The sequence below is a fragment of the Nanorana parkeri genome, unplaced genomic scaffold, assembly GCF_000935625.1.
Source record: "Nanorana parkeri isolate BGI_ZX_2015 unplaced genomic scaffold, ASM93562v1 scaffold109, whole genome shotgun sequence".
In the NCBI taxonomy this organism is placed as follows: Eukaryota; Metazoa; Chordata; class Amphibia; order Anura; family Dicroglossidae; genus Nanorana; species Nanorana parkeri.
The window spans coordinates 1,237,090-1,258,380 of NW_017306377.1; the positions used below are offsets into that span (position 1 = coordinate 1,237,090).

Genomic DNA, 21,291 nt, shown 5'->3' on the forward strand with positions numbered 1-21,291 from the left:
TTTTTTTTTAATGTAGCTTCTGAGGGAGGAGCGAATGGTAATGCCCATGGAGTGTGTTCTGGGACTGCGGACCTCACACCCAAAATGGTGGTGCCCAGCAGCAGTGTTGGCTTTTAGATGTCTACACAAAGGAGGCTATTACGGGTAAATAACCTGCATAAAATATGTTAGATGCACATATAATCTTATGGGAAGATTTTTATGGAAATGAATGGTCTGGCGACAGGGTCCCTTTGAAATATATGTGCTCATTCTGCCCCTTCACCATTATTTTTGTAGCAATTAATGCTTACCTGAAACCTAGCATGGGAGAGACTTTCTTGTGTTGCCTACCTGGTGCTGCAAACCTCATTTTGTAAATCTTCTTAGTCCTGAATAGCTTGCCCCATGCATAAAGGTCACAATCTTTATTAACGTGAGTAGAAAGCCCAATGTCTTGAAAGTCTTCCTTTTAAAATAATGGAGTTTGTACTATTGATGTGCAGGGCTGGAAGGATTGTCAGGACATACACTGTGGCACCAAGCAGGCCATATAGCAAAAACCTTCCTAGTGCTAGGTTTTAAATTGTTATATCGTATTGCAAAAATGTTGAGGGAGGGGAGAGGGTACTGAAATATATATACACTCATCCTTTGGACTAGGCCTGACAGGAATTCTAACCCAGAAAACCCTGGCATTGAAGAGTAGGCGTTGCCAATTACTTGGCAGTTTGGTCAACTACTGCGGGGGCACCTAGGAACTGCTGACTCCAGAGGGCGTATAAAGTATGCAAATTCTGACCTTTAGAAAAGTCAGTACTGCATCCAGCAATCCAACGTGGCATCATTTGCCTTAGAGGAACCTCATATTGCACTGGGAAATGCAGTAGGGGGTTCCATTTCTGAACGTTGTAATTACATTTTGTGGGTGTTTTATGTACACGGAAGTTCCCATTGTGACCTGTTATAATGTGTGACAGGTGGAAGGCATCTATCAGCAGCTGGGGTTCCCTAGACTTCAGAGGCTAGTTAGTCAGATGAGGTTTACTTTAAAAGGCACCTGTAGTTTTGATGCCAACAATATAGCACAAACAAATTAGGCTAAGATGTAGGTTTTTGTGTCGGCAAGGTAAAAGTTGTCAAGCGACACCTCATACTCATAAAAAAACCAGCCCATTAATCATTTAAGTAACAAATCTGTCCCAAATCTGAGGAACTTAAACTGAGCATATGATATAAAAAATATATAATCATCTCTTTTCCCTATTCACATTCTCTTTTTTGTTATTCAAGTTCGCGGATTCACCCTCCGGGGTCAACTATATTGGGGCACTCTCCAATTACCATTTACCTTTTCCTATATGTTCCTCTTATGCTGATAATAATCCCTAATAGCCCAACTGGGCTTATATGGTTACACATCTTGATTCTGACTCTGTATACTTTGATCTTGTAACTGTATTGGATTCTGTTTTTGGATTTCTACTTTGCGTTATTATGTTGTACTTATGGTTTATTGTTGAAAATTCATGAAAATCAATCAAAATTGAACACAAAAATATATATGTTCAATGTTTCCTTCAATAAAAGCAGCGTGTCGGATTGATCAGTAGATATCAGTAGATCCAGAGATATAGATGGCTGAATGATATGTACATTTTGACTTTTCCTATACAAGTTGAGCTTCCTTTGCCTCCATTCCATGCCTGTGTTGGTCCTTTAATGTGATGCCTATTGTTGCTAACCAAAGACCGAAGTAATCAGCGGGGGCTTGGCAAATCGTGATTCTTACGGGAAAAGGAAATATTTGCATATATATGCGACACATGAAACAAACATTTTGCCGTGCTGTTTTCACTGCTTATGTAATATTTCCTCATATGCTTAATTTAAACTGCCCGGGTTTGAAACAGGTTTACTTTAAGCCGTCCGCTATAAGGAGATTATACTATAAAAGACTTTGGTGTCCCAAACAATGATGTCCTGGGATGGAAAATGACCTTTGAGCTTGTCACACCAACCTCTTCGATAGGCTAATCTGTTAGTGATGCCATGTTTGCACTGAAATAGTATCGAGACACAGATGACTAGGGTACATGGTAAATATGATACCTCCAAAATACTCTGAAGCCATCATTGAAATAACCAGTCGCTGCTTTCCTTACACTTCCTCACAGCGTATGCTACTTAAATGTACAGTATGTTCCCAGTGGGTAGATTTACTCCATCTATTAATCCTGACCATTGTTCCCAAAACGGAAAAACATTTTGGATTTGTCTTCAAAACACAATGTGAGGTTAAAACTTCCAAATGGGCCACATGTTCCAGTGACCTTTCAAAGTATTCACCTCACTCTGTAGAGATTTTCTCTCACTTCCTGCTGTACCTCAAAGACAGGAAATGATCCCCAACATGACACAGCAAAAAAAAAGCCTACAGATAATATAAATAATTTTGTCTGTACCTATGCTTTAAGAACAAGTGCACATCAAATAGGCTATAATTAAGCAATAATCAAGCTCTTAGGCTGGGTTCACACCTGGGCATATGGAATATGCACGTTTGCTGCGCGTTTCGTGGCAGCACTGAGTATGTAGCAAATTCATATAGTATTTTTCTGCATTGCTGTATAATGTATTGCTGGGATTTGTAATCCTCTATAGCCTATGCCATTCTGCATTGCTGTATAATGTATTGCTGGGATTTGTAATCCTCTATAGCCTATGCCATTCTGCATTGCTGTATAATGTATTGCTGGGATTTGTAGTCCTCTATAGCTGATGGTATTTTGCATTGCTGTATAATGTTTCGGTGAGATTTGAAGTCCCTGAACAGCTTGGAGTCAGTGGTAGAACTATCAGGGTTGCAGCGGTTGCAGCTGCATCTGGTCCCTGGAACTCCACCATTGTCCTAAAATTATTAGTCTGTATAGTTTTAGAAAAACTGTCACATGACACTAAATAAAGGTATCGGTAATTGGTATCCACGAGTGATTGAATAAAAGTATCGGTACTCAAACTCGGCTGGAAAAATGGTATTGATGCATCCCTAGTTTCTATTTGCATAGGTTTACTTACGCAGTCAAAAACATATCAGTATTTGAGTTGGCCCTTGTGTGTATTGATGTAATTCATGGTGCCATTAGATTGTAAGTTCCTTAGCATCAGGAACTGCAATATGTGTTGTATACGTGCGGGAAAAAACTGCAATATATATATATATATATATATTTATATTTATTTTTAATGACTGTGTTGCCAATAACAATTATTCAGAACCTTACATTTCCAACCAGTGCTTGAAGAAAATGAGATTTGGCAGCTCATGAAGCATTCTTCTGTGTATTTAAAAAAAAAAAAAGGGAAATATTTGCTCGGTGGGATTCCTAAGTAACATCTGTCAATTTACCTGGGTTCTACAGGAAGGGATTGCAATGCTGTCTTTTGGATACTCTGTGCCTTTAAAATTCCGGCCTCATCCCATTTCACCTGTTTATCCACCATCAATAAGTCTCTCGGAAAGGTCGGTTAACTAGCATGTGGTCATGTGAGGATGTGATGATGGGAGGAGGCTGGTGTGCGAAGGAAAAAGCGGTTGCAGAAGCCTCTTGATCTGGAGCCTGTCATGAAAAAGCTTTGCTCTAGCACTAGCCATGATGTTGCAAGCATCAGCGCCCAGCATTGATTATTAAAAAACAAGCTGGATTGTTTTTTTTCCCCCTGTGCAGGCAGCTTGCAGTTTTTGTGCCTTGCACTGCTAGCTTAGTATGCTTCTCCTTTACACGTTTCTTTTCTTCCTAGAATCCATCTACCGTCGAGGGGCCAGAAGATGGAGGAAGCTCTACCGAGTGAATGGGCATCTGTTTCAAGCCAAACGCTTTAACAGAGTGAGTGATTCATGAAAGAGTCAGCTTGTCCGGTCTCTGAGCGGCTTTGTATTAACCTGCTATTGCTTCTTTTCTCTACTGAAAGAATGACTATTGTACATACACTGTTCTGCTGTCTGTTCCTGTATGCTCCAGTTTTAGCATGTGTGCTACAATTCCATTTCAAGGCTAAAGGGTTTCTGTATGGTTTTTCTCATTACTACATGCTCCACAGACATTTACAGCTTATATCATTAGGAAAAGTACAGTAACCCATAGCAGCCCATCGGAATCAGTCTGTCACTGATCTTACCTAATAAATCGGACACAACCTCGTTGCTCTTTGTCCTATATAAAAGGTTGTTCTGATGAACCCAGCCTGTGTAACATTTGTAACTGTATATAGTCGGCTGGCCCTTCTAGTGTGCAGCAACACATTGGCTTTTGTCTATAAAACTGGCACTGTGGTCTTGAGCTTCCAGGAGTTCCTGTGCCAGGAAATGTAGCATGCAAATCCTCAGCTAGAATATGTACACAAGTACATTTTTCTCACCAACGTGCCAAATTTAGCACTGTCACTTTTACGGAATATTTTGTCTTGGTGCAAGCAAATTGTACCTGCGATAATTTATCACACCAGAAAATCCAAACCATTCTTACGCAAGTTACTAACCCTGAACCTTGGGTAAAATTATGCTGTCATAGTGATAAATAGTATATTAATCAAATTGATGAATGCCACCGTGGTGACTAGTGGTACAAGTGCTGATGATGCTATTATACTGGAAATTGCATGTGCCAAAAAAAAAAAAAATCTATGCTGTAAGTAAATGAAAGATGACAACTGTGGTGCTGACATGCAAAGTGCCAGAGTATCAGCACTGAAATGTATGCTTACATTGACTGAGATTATAGTAGGATGTTAGGATGTCTTTGTTGTCATGCTTTGTATAACGTAAACCTCTCCTGAGTGAAATACATGGGCCTGCCATTGCTGACCTCCTTCTGTACATGCTTGTTGTCTGAATGGGTATGTTGACCCTGTGGCTTCAACACTTCTGAGTCACTGACCATGAACAACTATGCAGTAAGTACAGAGAAAAGTTGCAAGTTCTCATCTGCATACTTGTTCTGGGCTAGTGACTCAAACTTTTGAAGCTTAAAGGGTCAGCTTGACGGTCAGAAAGCTCCTTTCCAGAATAAGAAGCCACAAATGGTAGTTTAATAGAAGATGGAGATTATTATTATTATTATACAGGATTTATATAGCGCCAACAGTTTGTGCAGCGCATTACAATATAAGGAAGACATTACAATCACAAAACAATTCAAGACAAGACGGCAAGAGGGGCCCTGCCCGTGAGGGCTTACAATCTAAGCCAGCACTAAGAACATTCTAGCGAACATATTGTTATCCGTGCAGTCACAACAAGCACCACGACTGTTAATCAAGGTGCAATCGCTGTAAGAGGCGCAGGTGACACATCACAATACAGCAATAGTAGTCTATCAAGTTTCTCTCAGGAAAGGTATCCTATAAAGAAGAACTCCAGGGAATTTTTTTATCAACCCTTGCAGTAGTGCTACCCCCGCACTCCAAGGTTTAAAGGGGTTCTAAACCCTCCGGTTTTTTTTGCTTATATCTACTGCTAGCAAGCAGTAGATATAGGCAAGAAGTGTAAAAAAACAAAAAACACTTGAAATCATTTTAAACTTACCTCGTTATCGCCGCTCGTTCCCGCGCCGAGAATCAGGAACTGCTCGTACGGCCGCAAAGGGTTCCGATTCTCGGCCGGGAGACGAGCAGAGACGCAAGGTAAGTCTATGGACGCGTGCACGCGCATGCAGACACCGCTGGATCGGAGGGACAGAGCAGTTAGCGCTGGATCCGAGTGACGTCGCACCGCTGGAGGGACACATGAAAACATGGGGAAAGAAGAGGAAGACCAGAATAAGAGACATCATTTAACCTCTTGCCGTCCGCCAAGGGGGGAGGGAAAAAATGTTTGCCTTTAATATCACTTTAAGTGCTCGTTTATGTCTAGGTAAAAAAAAACAACAAAGTTTATACTCACCCAAAATCACTAAGTTGGCCAGCTGTCACAGTGCTCCCTCCAGCCTGTCTCCCCCTATGCTACAGCATTGAAATCTTCCTCACCGTCCTCACGTCTATACACTGTGTATAGATGTAATAATTTAGACTGCTGCAGTGAAGGGGGAGAGAGGCTGGAAGGAACGGTTTAACAAGCCAGCTCCACGGTTCAGGTGAGTATAACTTTTTTTTCAAACCTAGACAAAAACGAGTAGTTTACCCATGGAGTGTGGATGTATCTCAACTGCAAGGGTTAAATTGTGTTTTCCTAGAGTTCTTCTTTAAAGAGACTCTGTAACTTTAAGAAACAGACGGTTGTTAACAGGTATGAAATGCAGATACCCAGAGGTGCACATACCTGCACCATTTTTTAGTACCCTCTGCATTACCTGAATAGCAAGCCGTGCTGGCAGCTAAGCTTTGACACTGTCATACAATGTTTTTCAACATGCCTGCCCTGCCCCCCCCCCATGCACACACACACACACACACAAATTGCTCTTGGATACTTGTTCTAACGGTATAAAACTTCTGAATGGTTACATCTGGTTGCTATGGGTAATTGAATTGCCTGGTAGTTTTCTATAATCCCCATAGTCCTCCTATTATTTTTATTCTTAAAGTGTATGTCAAGGTACAATAACAACCAAAAAAAACCTATGCAGTACATCTCTGCAATGCATGCACATTTCCCTGTGTGTTATGCCTTTAAAGATCCTGCAAGTACAGAAAAACATGTTGATCTCCCAGATATGTGCACAGCTTCTAAGTCTTGTTGTGGGTTGACAACACGCAGTATTTTTGTCAACCGCCCTACCTGTTGTCTTGCTAAACTACTCAGTCACTCCCACTCTCCGATCTTAATAATCTTCACATTGAGGCTAATCATTCTGTAGTCCAAGATCAGGACTAGGAGGGCTGTTTGAGATAACACTGCAAGTGTGCAAAGGACACAGGACAGCTCTAAATTTCTGATAAGATCAACATGTTTTTTTTTGCAAACCAGTACAACAGAATTAGGGATGTTCAGATACCAATGGCGATACTTGGCATTTTCATGAGAAGTACCAGGATTGCAGCGGCTGCGACTGGGCCCTGGCGTTCCACCAGTGTCCTGAAATCATTAGTCTGTATTGTTTTAAAAAACTGTAACATGAAACCAAACAAAAATGTATCTGTGAGTACTTGGACGGTCCAAGTACTAAGTATCGGTCCAAGTACTTCCGATATTGGAGCTTCCGGTCAGAGGGATATCTCCCTCTGAACAGCAGTGCAAGAGGGAGCATGGAGCTTGCTTCCTTTCCAACCAGGAAGCTGGGCGGTGGGTTATGTTCAGGAAGCCAGACAGCCTCTGTTAAGTGAAGCCAGTGTTCTTTCGCTAGAACATCGGCTTTACAGGCAATCAAGAAGCTGGGCGACGGGTCATGATCCGCCGCCCGACTTCCTGATAATCGGGGCACAAGGAGCCGGTACTCGGTATCGGCGAGTACTGGAAAAAAAATTAACGGTACTAGATGGCGAAAAAACGGTATGTGTGCATCCCTAGTTTACATACACTAGGTTCTTCCAAGTACTCATATATTTATTTTCTTATGCCAGATGATTCTGCAAATACCTGAATATGTTTATTATATATTCTCTGCAAAAACATAAACCTCCCATTGCAGTGAGGCTGCCCCAGCACTGTAATGGTTAAATGCATGTTTGAGACTAAGGTGTGGGGAAAGGCAGTTTTACTTACCTGATCCCTACTCCCCTGGCAGTCGGCGCTCTCTTCATCTTTCCTATGCTGCAGCTAATGGACGGTCCTTCAGCGTCTGTACGTATAATGCAGGGCTATGGTCTGTGTATTGTACTTGATGCATTGCCCCTCCTCCACCCATGGGAGCAGTGGAGGGAAGCGGTTGAGGGTACTGGTCTTGTAGCCTAAAGGGAGCCTGCAGGATCGGGTAAGTAAAAAACTTTTTTTCAGGTACCCTAGACCTAAACAAGCATTTAACCTTAACAGTGCTGGGCAGCCCTAGTGCAGGGGGAGTTTTTTGTTTTCCCCTGAGATAGCCTTTAAACCATAACTGAACTACAAATACATTCCAGGTGTGTCTAAATAAAAAGTGAGCAAAGCCTTACAGTTTATTTTTTTTAGAAAGTCACATGGGTTGAAAAGCCTTTACCGTTCCAGCATGCTGCAGAAAAGGATCCTTGCTTTCTGCATGGAAGAAGAGATTACTCCACTGTGATCTGACACTCCCCCCTCCTTTAAAGATCATGCTTCCTGCTGATTGGATAGTTCTATCTCTGACTCATCCGGGGGCTTTAGACCTCTGTAGAGAGACCACTGCTTATCGGATTTTAACTGAAAGTTCAGTTAGACTTTGAAGTGTATGTTTAGGCTACACAAAGTGAAGCCAGAGAAATGTTGAACTCATAGTAAGTATAAAGTTTAAAACTTGGATGTTATCCATCAGCTGTACCAATAGTCAAATGTTAGCAGCAAGGTATGGTAACAGTATTGCTAAATTGGATATGTAAAGCAAATATTTCCCTTTACTGTCAGGTTCTCTCCTGCTAGCCACATTTCTGAAGGTGTAAGCACTTGGTCATGTGATCTTTACCTGAGGATTAGAGTTTGGAATGGTTGATCTTTACCTTTAGAGGATATCACATTACCAAGCGACTATCCTTCAAATGTGTTAACATTTGGGTATAGGTTCAATATAAATAACTGGTGTTTTATAAACTTATGAAAATAATGATTTTTTTGTCTTCTGCCTCCAGAAAGCCTACTGTGGCCAGTGCAGTGAAAGGATATGGGGCCTTGGCAGGCAAGGCTACAAGTGTATCAACTGCAAACTACTTGTCCATAAACGCTGTCACATACTTGTCCCACTGACCTGCAAGAAGCATATGGTGAGTTTCTTTATATCATTTGTACTGAAAGGAGAACCATAGACCTGGTGAAAGCATTTGTAGTTACGACACCACTGAAAAAATGCTATGCTTAATTTCAGCAAACACCTCAGCAAAGTCTTCTCGTCATCCAGGGCCATCTGCAGCCAGGGCTCAGCACGGCACTGAGAAGTGGGGCAGCACAGCCTGCAGCTTCTTCTCTGGATCCCCGCTGTTCTCCCCCCTCTGTATGGGCAGTGGAGATCTGAGGAGAAGTGAAGCGCTGCAGCCTGCGGGGGGGGGCGGAGGAGGGAGCCGCTGCCACAGCAGCATGGCCGAGTGGTGAGGAGAGAGAGCCACTCGGCCAGGATCTGCCAGCCGGTGGCTCTCTCCTCACCGCTCGGCCATGCTGCTGTGACAGCGGCTCCCTCCTCCACCCGCCTGCTTCAGCACTTCACTTCTCCTCAGATCCCCACCTCCTCTGCCCATACAGGCGGGGGTAAAGCCATGGGGATCTAGAGGAAAAGCTGCAGGCTGTGCCGCCCCTCTGTGCGTGGCCGAGCGGCTGAGGATAGGTACATATCTGTGATATGTACCGACCCTCTGTGTGCAGAGCAAACACTGGAGCAATCAGCTGATCACTCCAGTGTTTGTAAATAACTGGAGACATTTAGTACTATGTGTCCCCAATTATGAATGAACAGGAAATGCTTAAGATCACTTCCTATTCATTCATGAGCTTCTGAATGGGTAGTAGCACTCAGTACAGAGGCTTCTCCCCATTCAGAAACTGGTGATAGTAAATATTTTCGAAATTAATGGGAAGCCTCTGTACTTTCCATTCATTTAGAACAAAGGCTGCAGAAAAAGAGACTGAGAACTCTGTGTCCTCAATTTATTTTTCTATTTTAAAAGGGAAATATCAGGGGGCTGTTTAGATCCCTAATATTTCAACCCCTCAAATCCCCCCCCCCTCTTTTTGCGCCTCGGGCAAAAAGACTGAAAGTGTACCTGGCAACCAGGCATTTTGTCAGCAGCACCAGTGTGTCATGTCACCCTTGGATTAACTACAGTGGCATTTCTAAGCCATATAGCAAACTGAGTTTTATTGTACTTTGGTCTTCGTGTACTAGAGTGCATGTATAAAAGTTTCTAAACTCTTGGCTGTGCCTTTTTCTTAGGCATCAAAACATCTTGCTAAGCCATAATTCGCTGTTATGTGAAATTCAGTATGCTTCAATATAGGGATGCACCTATACTAATATCAGTATCAGTGCCGATGCAGATTATTTGGCCGAGTGCTCGTACTTGCTCAAATGCTCCGATACCTAGCCCGATACTTGAGCCTCCGGTATTAGGAAGCCGGACAGCGAGTCATTACACGCTGCCCGGCTCTCTGAGTGGCCAGGAAACCGACTCCATGCTCCCTCGTCACTTGTGACGAGGGAGCATGGAACTGGCTTTCCAGCCAATCAGGAAGCTGGGCAGCGTGTAATGGCGCGGTGCCCGGCTTTCTGATTGGCCAGGAAGCTGGCTCCATGCTTCTTGTCACCTAGTGACGAGAAGTATGGAGCCGGCTTCCCTGCTAATCGGAAATCCGGGTGGTGGATTTTTACACGCCACCCGGCTAATCAGAAAGCCAGGTGGAGAGTCATTACACGCCGCCTGACTTCCTTAATGGGACTTCCAGTATTGGTATATGGTATCAGCGAGTACCTAAAAAAACTGTATAGGTGCATCCATACTTTAATAGCCTATATAATCCTCTTTTAAAGTAGAATTAAACTCTCAATCTTTTTTTTTTTTCAATAAGGAATCCAGATCCAACAGATATAGGTACATTGCCCAACAAAGTATTTCCTTAAATTTTTTCCCAAGCTCTTACAGACAGAATGTTTCTAAACCGCTCCAACTCTCTCAGTTCGAGTTCCCTGAACTTCCTGTCCAGTACAAGATTACAAGGGACAGAGCAGTCTCCAGCAGCTGTCCATCTACTAAGCTGGAGGAGGGAGAGCAGAGAAGTGTCTTGCCTTTCTGTGCCTTTCGTGTTTGTGGGGAGACACACACAGCTTACTAGCAAACACAAGGGTGGCTCTATAGGATCCTGCAAGGGAAAAGAGCCACCCTAAAGCAGGATATCAGGACCAGTTCTCGGGACCAGCTTTTTTTTTTGCAGGACGCTAAAACTTTTAAACATCAATTGTAAGTGTTTTAACCAGCATTGAAAATCGTTTTAAAACATTTTAATTTTAATATTACTTTAGTTCTTGAACATGCAGTGTAGGCTCAAAGTGTATGTCTGGGCATGATTAGAAAAAATATTAAGTATATCTTTGAAGTAAATGCACATTTCCCTGTGTTTTGTCTGTTTAAAAATGCTGTAGGTATTGGAAAAAAAAAACAATGAACCTGCCAGGAATTACAATTTCTGTTGCTGGACTGCAAAACCCCTCCCTCTCCCCTCATTTGCCTAAATTTGGCCCATACACTGCTTAGATTTTGGCCCAGTCCTGCTGATGGCTCAAATTCAGCCAGTGTGTGACCCCGTTGACCTCCCTCTCTCCGTTTGACAAAAGTTGATTTTTCAGTCTACTTTTATAGAAGGAGCTGTTCACTGTTCTGGTATTCTGACAACGACACACCCACTGCTGTCAGAATGCAACTGCCTGGCTGGGTGGGGGTATCCTCACTGTCAACCTGTAAATATTACTTAACTGCAACAGTGATAAATAAGGTCTCAGGCCAGACAGAGTTATTTGTGTGGCTGAACTGTGGACATCTCTGAACTGAATGGACAAAAACCAAATACTTTGTAAAGTAGAACCCATGGGTGCAGAATTCGTATCACCTGAATAGGAGACGGGCGGGTAGTTTTTTTTTTTTTCATTTAGCACTGTTTCGGGCAAGCAGAGCTAAATGTACAGAGGGGAGCCGCTGCACGCTTTATACAAGTGATCTGATTGTCTGTCCCCTCCCTTCCCACCGTGGTTTTCAGGATCCCCCGCTCCACGGCAAAGGAGCTCAGGATGGGGAGCGGGGAGCAGAGCGAAGAACGTCTGTTTGTCCGCTCTGCTCTGTGTGATCACTGAAACCGGAGCGCTGTAATCACAGCACCACCTGTCTCAACTGTCAGAAACTGCACAGATGATCTGTCCTATGTTGGAGGGCAGGTTCCATAAAGAGAACCTGCCACCTCCAAACTATCACATAGGGGCCCCTGTGTGATGGGAATAAAATGAAGTGAATGTAAAAATTATAAAATATATAACAATTTAAAAACTAAAAGAGGTAAAAAAGTAAAACAATAAAATTAAAACCAACCCTGCCACCCCCACCATCTGCATGCAAATAAACGCACGCGTAGGACATTGTGTGCATGCATGCGCCGATTCCACTGTGCCATATTGTGGTAGCCAGGCAGCAGAACACGCACAATGTGCATTAAAGGGTAAGTTCACTTTCCCAGGTAATTTGGGAAAATGAATTACCCGCTCAAATCTGGCCCCCACCCCACAATACTTGCCTTTCGGCGAACAGTCCTTTCCCTCCGCCAGTAAGTGTGTACAATCTGTACCCCGTACTGCTGTCCAGCGCGCTGCCCTGCGCAATGCATTTTGAATTTCGCACGCAAATTGCAAGCACCCGTTGGTCAGACCGATCAATGAAAAGCGCTTCTTAGCACGGTTAAATATGGTTTTGATTAAAACAATGTTTTTGTATTAGGACAAGTAGATTGTAATGAGGGACAAGTAGTTTTAGCCCTTGGGAAGTAGTTGTTTTTTTTTAATGTCCACACCCCTGAGAACCGCTCCCCTGTTTCTTTGCCTGGAGTTTAGCTTTAACTAAAAATAAATTTCCTCAGGTCTATGTCATAAATTATTTATTGCTTCATGAAACTCTGTAAAGATATGGTTAATGTATTTCATCAGGCAGAAGAACCTTTAGAACTTGTTTGATTTACCACCTTGGTTACACACGGCCCTGGCTGACAATCTGTGTAATAAACCATAATATAAGTATCTGCACTTGGAATTATATCAATAAAATGATCATCCTCTGTAGAACATTCAACTGATATATTCACGTGCTCTTCCCAAAAGGAAGAAAGATTTTTTTTTTTACATACCGTAGATCTTTGCACTTCCAGCTATATTTGTGACTTTTCCTGTCCAGTATCAGCTGTTACCATGACAACCCAAGTGGCAGAAGAGACTTGGAGTACAATTAGAATTCCTTGTTTTCTGTTCTTGGATGAATTTGTCACAGCTAGTAAGGCAAATCTCCAAATTCTGACTTGAGTGTGTTGTGCAGCTTGAACAACATGCAAATCTCATACTACTTGTGCTTGGTTGCTTATTGAACACAACATAGTTTAGGCCATGAGCTTTTCATGTGCATTCTAAATGTCTAAGAAAAGAAAAGTTAATAGCAGTGAGCCATGTGGTTGAGCTTGGTCAACAGCACATCTGTGTTGCAGTGTTAGGTCAAATACTTGCATGCAGTGCCTGAGGGCTTCTTCACATGGACGTGCAGAGACCAACTCCCGGGAGGGAGAGGTGCTGTGTGTAATTGCATGCAGCAGCCTGTGCCTCCCTACCTGCCTCGGCTACATGCCGACCCAGACCTGCACACTGTCTGCATCCAAGTGCAGGCACCTGGACTTGCATGGATGCTCAGGGGCAGGGCTCTCCTTACCATCTTGTCTTGAATTACAATATAATGTCTTCCTTATATTGTAAAGCTCTGCGCAAACTGTTGGCGCTATATAAATACTATGTAATAATAATAATGTGCAGGTTAGGGACGGCATGCAGCCCCATGCAGCTTCTTCTTCCGATAGGGAGGTACAGATGGCTGCACAAAACTACATGCAGCACCTCTCCCTTCCGGGAGCAAGTCTCTGCACAAGTGTGCACGCCCATGTCAATGAGTCCTAAGTTACTCCTCACAAGGGAAATTAATTTTTCTACAAACACTAATAATAACAAAGCCCACATGTAGACAAACCCTAACAGTTTAGGAGCAAGTCAGCTCCATCTGCTAAACGTGGAATATGCATATTTATTAAAGGTTTATACACCAGTAATTTTCTATAACGTTATGCCAAGTTTGTTGCTATTTATGTGTGAGTTCCACCAATGAATATTGGGGATGAGCTCAGGTTCAGACCAAACCCGGTCCAAACCCGAGCTCCTCTGGAACTAGAAGGAAGCTCCTTCCGCCCAATCAGCTGCAGCTGGAGAATTCCCCACCCGCAGCTGCATGTAAGCAAAGGAGTGGAGGGTTCTGTGACATCATTGACCTTATATGGCCACATGGCTATATTCGGTCAATGATATGTGGCAATATAAGGTCAGCGATGTAAACACATACATCCCTCCCTTTTGTTTATTTTCAGGTGCGGGGCGGGGAAAACAATTTTTTAAACAAAATTCTACTGGTCAGCTTAATAGCTTTGGACCTCCCAGCCCTTTCCAAGGCCACCTTCTATGCAAACCCTTACATAATACAACAATATAGGAAATATACAGCAAAAATGTTTTCACCTCAAAGAAATCTTCTGTTTTACTACTTCATTCTCTGATGGATTGTAAACTATTTTACAATCCATAAATATAACTTCACTCTCTGTTAGAAATTACACAAAAGGTGAAAATCTATACACTCTAATAGACTTTATGCTCTTCCATCTCCTGTATACCTCCCTTCCCTGTAAGCTCCTCTACCTACTGCTATCTCACTCTAACAAGCAGATTGGTGGCAGCAGTAGACAGCGGTGTGACAGCCATGATGTGCTGATTGCTGGTTCACCGTACTGCTCTTCTCTACTTTCACTGCTCTAGCCTGTCAGAGTAAGGTAATGACTAGAAGTGGTGACTAAAGAAGAGCAGAATGTTGCAGCTGAACTGCTGGTCAATAAATGTGAGGTCTTGATGGTTGGGAGCTACCAATGAGCTGCAGCTCGGGGGGGCTTGCTGCTTTTTTACATTTAGTCAGGAAGGTATTCTGAGATTTATGTGAGCAAGATGTGTAGCTGTAGACACCAGATTACTTTTACATTCTGGTCCCAAAACATTCACCTAGCCTTGTATACCCACCTAGCTTGTCTTGTGGGTGATTTAGCCCTGGTCAGATGAATGTGCAACTGCAAGCTCTAGTAAAGTGAGTGCTCAGCAAATGCTTTTCAGGAAAGGACGCGTCAGTGCCTAAACTAGACTTGGCAATTCAAACTGAGCATATGATGCAGCAGAGGTCACCTTCAGTCAAAAAACACAAGTTGTCTATATTGTATATAAAATTTGATGAGGAATAATGGCTGTTGCACACAGGCACCAGCCCCTGTACACCATAAATACAGGTGTACTCCCACCGGCAGACAACTGAAGTTCACCTACAATTATAGAATACTTAAGAGTGTAAAATAGTTTACCTATTACTATACTTTGTAAAAATATGAAGTACAGTGATATTTTTCATAAGCTTTGGTTTACACAACAAGATGGAAAGAAAAAAATACTACTATTCATAGAGCAAGCCTTCGTTGTATGACATCTTGTACCTTGTAATGTTTGTACAAGTCAACTGGAAACCTTACTAATAGATTGAGAATAAAAAGATTCAGATTCAGTAGATCCAGCAATGTAGACAGCCGAATTTGCATGTAAACATAGGCTTTTTCCGGTAAAATAGTGACCTTGACATGAGCTTCTCTTTTGGTTGGTTGGGTCGTTGTCCTCTGCAGTGGTACAGTAAGGAGGTTGAGAGGAGTGGGAGCAACAACAAGGTTTAGAGGGAAAGTCGAGATTTGCATATCATTTCAGATGCCTCTCTCTCTTTCTGCATCTGCTCATTTCGGCATGTGGTTTCCACCAAAGGGGTGCCAGGTTTATGTTAAGTCAAAATCCCTCTCCAAATACATTCAAGTGGATCTGTGCCCAGATCATGCACACTGAAGTATTTTCATATTCAAAAAAAAAAAAAGCAGTGAAAGCACTTTACAAAAAGTCCCCCATTCATATCTGTTTACAAGCATTGTGAAGAAATTAATTTTCAAAGTTCACAACACAGGCACTGCGCTTTTCTATGGGTTCAGAATCTTTGCAGGCTGCATGCCAGCCTTCCAATGTAAACAACCAGCAGGTAATTCTAAGCTGTTTAGGTCCCTCCTCTGCTGATTGACAGCGGGCAGTGGGCGGGTGCAATAGCCAGCCTGCTATTGGCTATTTCAAATTGCAATAGCAAACTGGCTATTGCACATACCCACTACCTGCTGTGTTTACATTCCCCGGCCCGAGCTATACAAGCCATGTGTGCTTGAATAACTACATAGTAGTGGAAAGGTGACCCTAGGGGTCTCATAGGCCCCCTAATGTTACCTTTAAATAGAACCTGTCATCTCCAATGTGCTATCACATAGAGGACTTTTGAGCCCCACCATGCGATAGCAATAAAGTTAACAAAAAAAAGTTTAACAAAAAATACAAGTAATCAAAATTTTAAAAAAGTAAAGTCCCCCGCCCCCCACAAATGCGTGCAAACACTCCTCCCACCCACAGTGCCTGCTTTGGAACATGCGGTACCCCAATGCCGTGTGCTCCACTGCGGTGCGATTGCAGAAAATTGTGCATGCAGTTTTATTCTGAAGTAAACTTTCTTTTTGTGGCACACCATTTGTGTATTTTAAAAAAAGGATGATATTTTATTTTTTTTGTTATCCGATTAATGGAAAAATAATCGGCCAACTAATCAATTATGAAAATAATCGTTAGTTCCAGCCCTACTGATGGCTCTGTTCAGACTAAACGATTAGGGTCCAGGGCTGCAAGGTAAACAAAACTGTGCCCAAGTTGTGTTTTGGACCATGACGGCTTCTCATATTTTATGTTGGTTGAGCTGTGGGCACATTTCCTAATAAACACACTGTGTTGATTGCACAAACTACCTCCAGTGCAGTGTAAACAAAGTCTAAATCATTCACTTACTTGGATGTGTCTTGAATGCTCAGCCCATATTCTTCTTTGTATGGCATCATTTCAGATGTCTTTGCTTATCCTGATTGCGCCTGAGGATGCAAATGTTGTCGGAGCCTTTTTATTTTCTTGTTGAGACAAATTGTATTTTCTGTTTAATAGTTCTTCATTTGTACGGTCCTGTAAAAGAAAGCTGGAGCAGTTGCTGCTTTTAGAACACCGGGGTATTTTTGCTGAATTTTTTGTATTTTTGGGGGGCAGATAGCTCGCTCTGGTGCTGAAAGAGCTGTAAGAGTGCATTAATAATCGAGATGTGCCCAGATAAGCCTTCTGAATGCTGGCAGCCTGGAGTCCTGTTAAAGAGCAGACATGCCGGTTAAGATGCAGTCCACGTCTTGCCTCTCTTCTTATATTTAACAGAGCATGAACCTGAAAGATTTCAAAACGTGTTTTGAGCTGTTCATTGTCATGATCAGGATGGCAACATTAATTTAGCATCGAGCTCCACTAGAGAAAGTCAAAAGATTTTTTTAAAATCTCTGTCCCTGTGATTGTGAATATTTTTTTCCAGCCACCAGGAAATGTAACCTGTCCCTTTTTGTCTGTGCAACAGGATCCGGGCATGCCTTTCCAGGAGCCCCGCGTAGATGACAAAAGCGAAGAGGGCGATATCCACCATGATGAAACAGATCAAAGTAAGTTGCACATTGGCCTGTGAAAATGACCTGTAATCCCAAAGAGCAACCATCTCAGAAAACATAATTTAATTACCATGTCTGTAGTGGTAAAGTGTTTTGTTTTTTTTTCTCTCTCTTCTTGCCTAAAGCAATTGGAAAGCTATTAGAGAGGTCTTTAGGTATCAGGCAGAGGGAGAGAGCATCAAGGATTTGTTACACAGCTGAGTGATTTTGTCCTTCTACTTGTTCATTACTGCATGTCCTTGTGTGCAAGCTCTGCATCTGATGGCTCACGAGCTGCACTGACTGCAGGCTAGACTAGATTTTAATATACTGAACTATGGAAAATAGCACTTTATTAAAGGGCACCAATAAAGAAAAAGAAAACTCCTCTTTTAAGTTTAGGAATTGGCAACCATATGAAGAAGCAGGGAGCTGGTGCTGTTAGGAACATGGCATACTGAATTTCTCTAAAGGTGCCCATACACCTTACGATTATCGTACGATAATCGTATGCGATCTACGTTTCGTACGACAATCGTAACGTGTGAATAGAGTGCCCGACCGATAGTTCTGTACAATCGTACGACTTTTGACGGTCAAGCATGTTTGAAAACTTTGGTCGATCGCACGATGTGCGCATGGTTGGTGGCATTTCCGTCCGTCAAAAGTCGTACGATTAACACTGCGCATGCGCAAACGAAAATGATTGCGGTCAATTACCGCAAGCGGTCCAGGTGTTTTTTTTTTAACTACCGCTGATTGAACCTTTCGATAAGCGGGGCAGGATGGGGCCGTCGTACGAAAATCGTGCGACGGTTCGATGATCGGACGAAAAGTTTAGTCCGATGATCGTAAGGTGTATGGGCACCTTTAGGCCTCATTTTCCTGGCGATTGTTTACCGTTGGGAACACATGATTGCCCCTGGACACAAATAGTTGCTCCATGTGCAATTACATCTGAACACTAATTGATGGCTCTGGCTAAGCATCCACCTCTGAATCCGGCTACAGGATTCTTATCGCAGTTGGCATATTTTTGGCTTGTGAATGAGGCCTTAAAAGTACACTTTGTCTTCAGTACTAGTTTAGCATCCAAGCATTGCTGTGCATCAGTCCACCCCATCCTGTTTGTCAGTCATTTGGCTGTCTTTAAATGCACCTTGTTGTGATATTGGAACCTCCTCTTTGCTGCCATAATAAATAGATTACTGTAAATAAAGTATTTGCAGGTATAGTGAATTTTGTCACAGCCACTAATCAGATTCCATCCTTGTTTATGAGTAAAATACCTGCTTTGACGGGCTTTGGGGTTGCCTCAATGACATCTGTTTCACATCAATTTTAGGCACCTCCGAGATCATTCAGAATATGACAAGTACAATTCCCCTGCAGTTGTCCACTTCATGATCTGCATTTGAAATGCTTCATGCAGTTTGTGCATTACCATAAACAATTTGCTTGGGAGCATAAAGATTGGATTTTGGAGCAATGAAGACAGGTCATGTGGTCTGATTAGTTCAGATTTACTCTGTTTCAGAATGATGGGTGCATTAGGGTAAGAAGAGAGACAGATGAAGTGATGTACCCATCATGCATAGTGCCTACCGTACAAACTTGTGGGGGCAGTGTTATGATCTGGGGGTTGCTTCAGTTGGTCAGGCCTAGGTTCAGCAATGTTATGTGCCCAAAAAATTAAGTCAGCTGCCTACCCGAATATACCGGGTGACCAGGATATTCCATCAGTGAATTTTCCCTGATGGCATATTTCAAGATGACAACGCTAGGATTCATCGGACTCAGATTGTGAAAGAGTGGTACAGGGAGCATAAGACTGGTTCAGGGAGCATAAGACATCATTTTCACACATGGATTGGCCACCACAGTGTCCAGACCTTAACCCCACTGAGAATCTTTGGGATGTGCTGGAGAAGACTTTACACAGTGGTCCGACTCTCCCATCATCACTACAAGATATTGGTGAAGAATAAATGCAAGTCTGAATGGAAGTAAATGTTGTGGCATTGCATAAGCTTATCGAAATGATTCCATAGAGCAGGGGTGGGGAACCTCCGGCCCTCCAGCTGTGGTGAAATTACTAATAACGTGAGGCATTACAAGATTCTCACAGCCCAGATACATTATGGGATTTGTAGTTTCACCCCAGCTGGAGGCTGGAGAAAGCATGCTGTAATCAAAGCTAAAGGCGGTCCGATAAATATTAGAGTGTGTGGCTTTTTTTTGGGCCAGGCAGTGTATATATGTACAATACAAAACACAGACGTTTCCTTGCACACTTACTGGCTTGGCTGCAACAAAACAAATTACACTGTATAACAATATGCATTCAAAACAGAGGTTTAAGTTGCACAAATTTTTGCCAAATATATGGAAGCCACACTGCCTCACCAAGGCCCATCTGTGTGGTGTGCTCCTAACTCTAATTGTCGAGAGCCTCCATGTGTGTGTATATGTATATATTAGGGATGCACTGATACCGTTTTTTGGTATCGAGTACAAATATTCTGCTTTTGGTACTCGCCGATACTGAGTACCGATACCGGTGCTCCCACTGGCATGGAGCCAGCTTCCGGGGCAATCAGGAAGCCAGGCGGTGAGTAATGACACGCCGTCCAGCTCTACTGATTTCCCAGGAAGCCAGCTCCATGTTTGGCCGGCTTGATGCTGATTGGCCAGGAAACCTGCTTCCCAGCCAATCAGCATGGAACCTGCCTAACAGTCTGCTCAATGCTGATTGGCTGGGAAGCCGGCTTCCCGGCTAATTAGGAGGCCGGTCATTGCTCACCGGGAGGCTTCCTGATTGCCTGGGAAGCAGGCTCTATGTTCACCTGCGGCACTGCCGGTCAGAGGAAATCTTCCTCTGACCGGAGGTTCCGTTATTGGGGAAGGTATCGGAGCATTTGGGCAAGTACGAGTACTCGCCCAAATATTAGTTATCGGCACTGATACTAGCATCGGTGCACCCCTAGTGTGTGTGTGTATATGTATGTATGTATGTGTGTGTGTATGTGTATGTATATATATATATATATATATAAAGTTATGATGCGACTTTCACATTATGTGCTTTCTCTACCATCGTTTTGTCGTATTTGTACATATTCCATTAATTAGAGAACTTTGTATTGCTGTGTAATTATTCAGCCTCCTCACATAACAGCCTAGATATCAGCCACATAGGGAATGTGTTGTTTTTGTTGGATGGACACACCCATAGGCTTGCTAGCGGAGAATCTTGGCTGAAGTTGCCTGTTTAGCTGGGCCCTTTAATAAACTCTGTATCCCTCTCGATTTCTTAGCTCTGATAACACAGTATCCATTACGCTATAACATGCCGCACATTTTTGTTCTTCTAGTTTGACAGATGTAATTTTTATTCCGTTCAGTTTTTAACATCACTCCCGCAGAATACCCTTCAGGGATCTTAAACAGCCTGGAAGGAACATTTTTACAAATGAGCTATCTCATGCTGGCGCTAAGGACTGGCACTTCCTTTGCTTTACACTAATCTGCTCCCAGACTCTCTTTTGGGAATGATACATAGCAGCACAGCTTGCTATAGCGATGCCACAAGATGTGGCAAAGGGGCTCAGCTGATAGGCATGGTGAAGAAGGGCTTCAAGCTGCTAGATGCAGGCTCTCCTCTGAATAATGGAGCAGGTACACGTGCCGCTGCTTATAGCAACTGGTGAGATGATGTATTTCTTCACAAATGGTTTCGGAATGGTACAACTATTCTCTCACTGAACCCATTTAAAGAAAAGTCCCCAAATCAGAAAGTGCTTTACCTAAGTACACAT

The 21,291-nt window shown here is 42.8% G+C and overlaps 1 protein-coding gene across 5 annotated transcripts in view; it reads left to right on the forward strand.

Annotated features, from left to right (window-relative positions):
• PRKCZ (protein kinase C zeta) overlaps window positions 1–21,291 on the forward strand; it is a 205,985-nt gene that overhangs the window by 145,071 nt on the left and 39,623 nt on the right. For all 5 annotated transcript variants that reach the window (XM_018553107.1, XM_018553108.1, XM_018553109.1 and 2 more), the window contains 3 exons: window positions 3,781–3,866; window positions 8,713–8,844; window positions 17,407–17,488. In XM_018553107.1, the coding sequence (XP_018408609.1) occupies window positions 3,781–3,866; window positions 8,713–8,844; window positions 17,407–17,488 (300 nt within the window). The remainder of the gene's footprint in view (window positions 1–3,780; window positions 3,867–8,712; window positions 8,845–17,406; window positions 17,489–21,291) is intronic.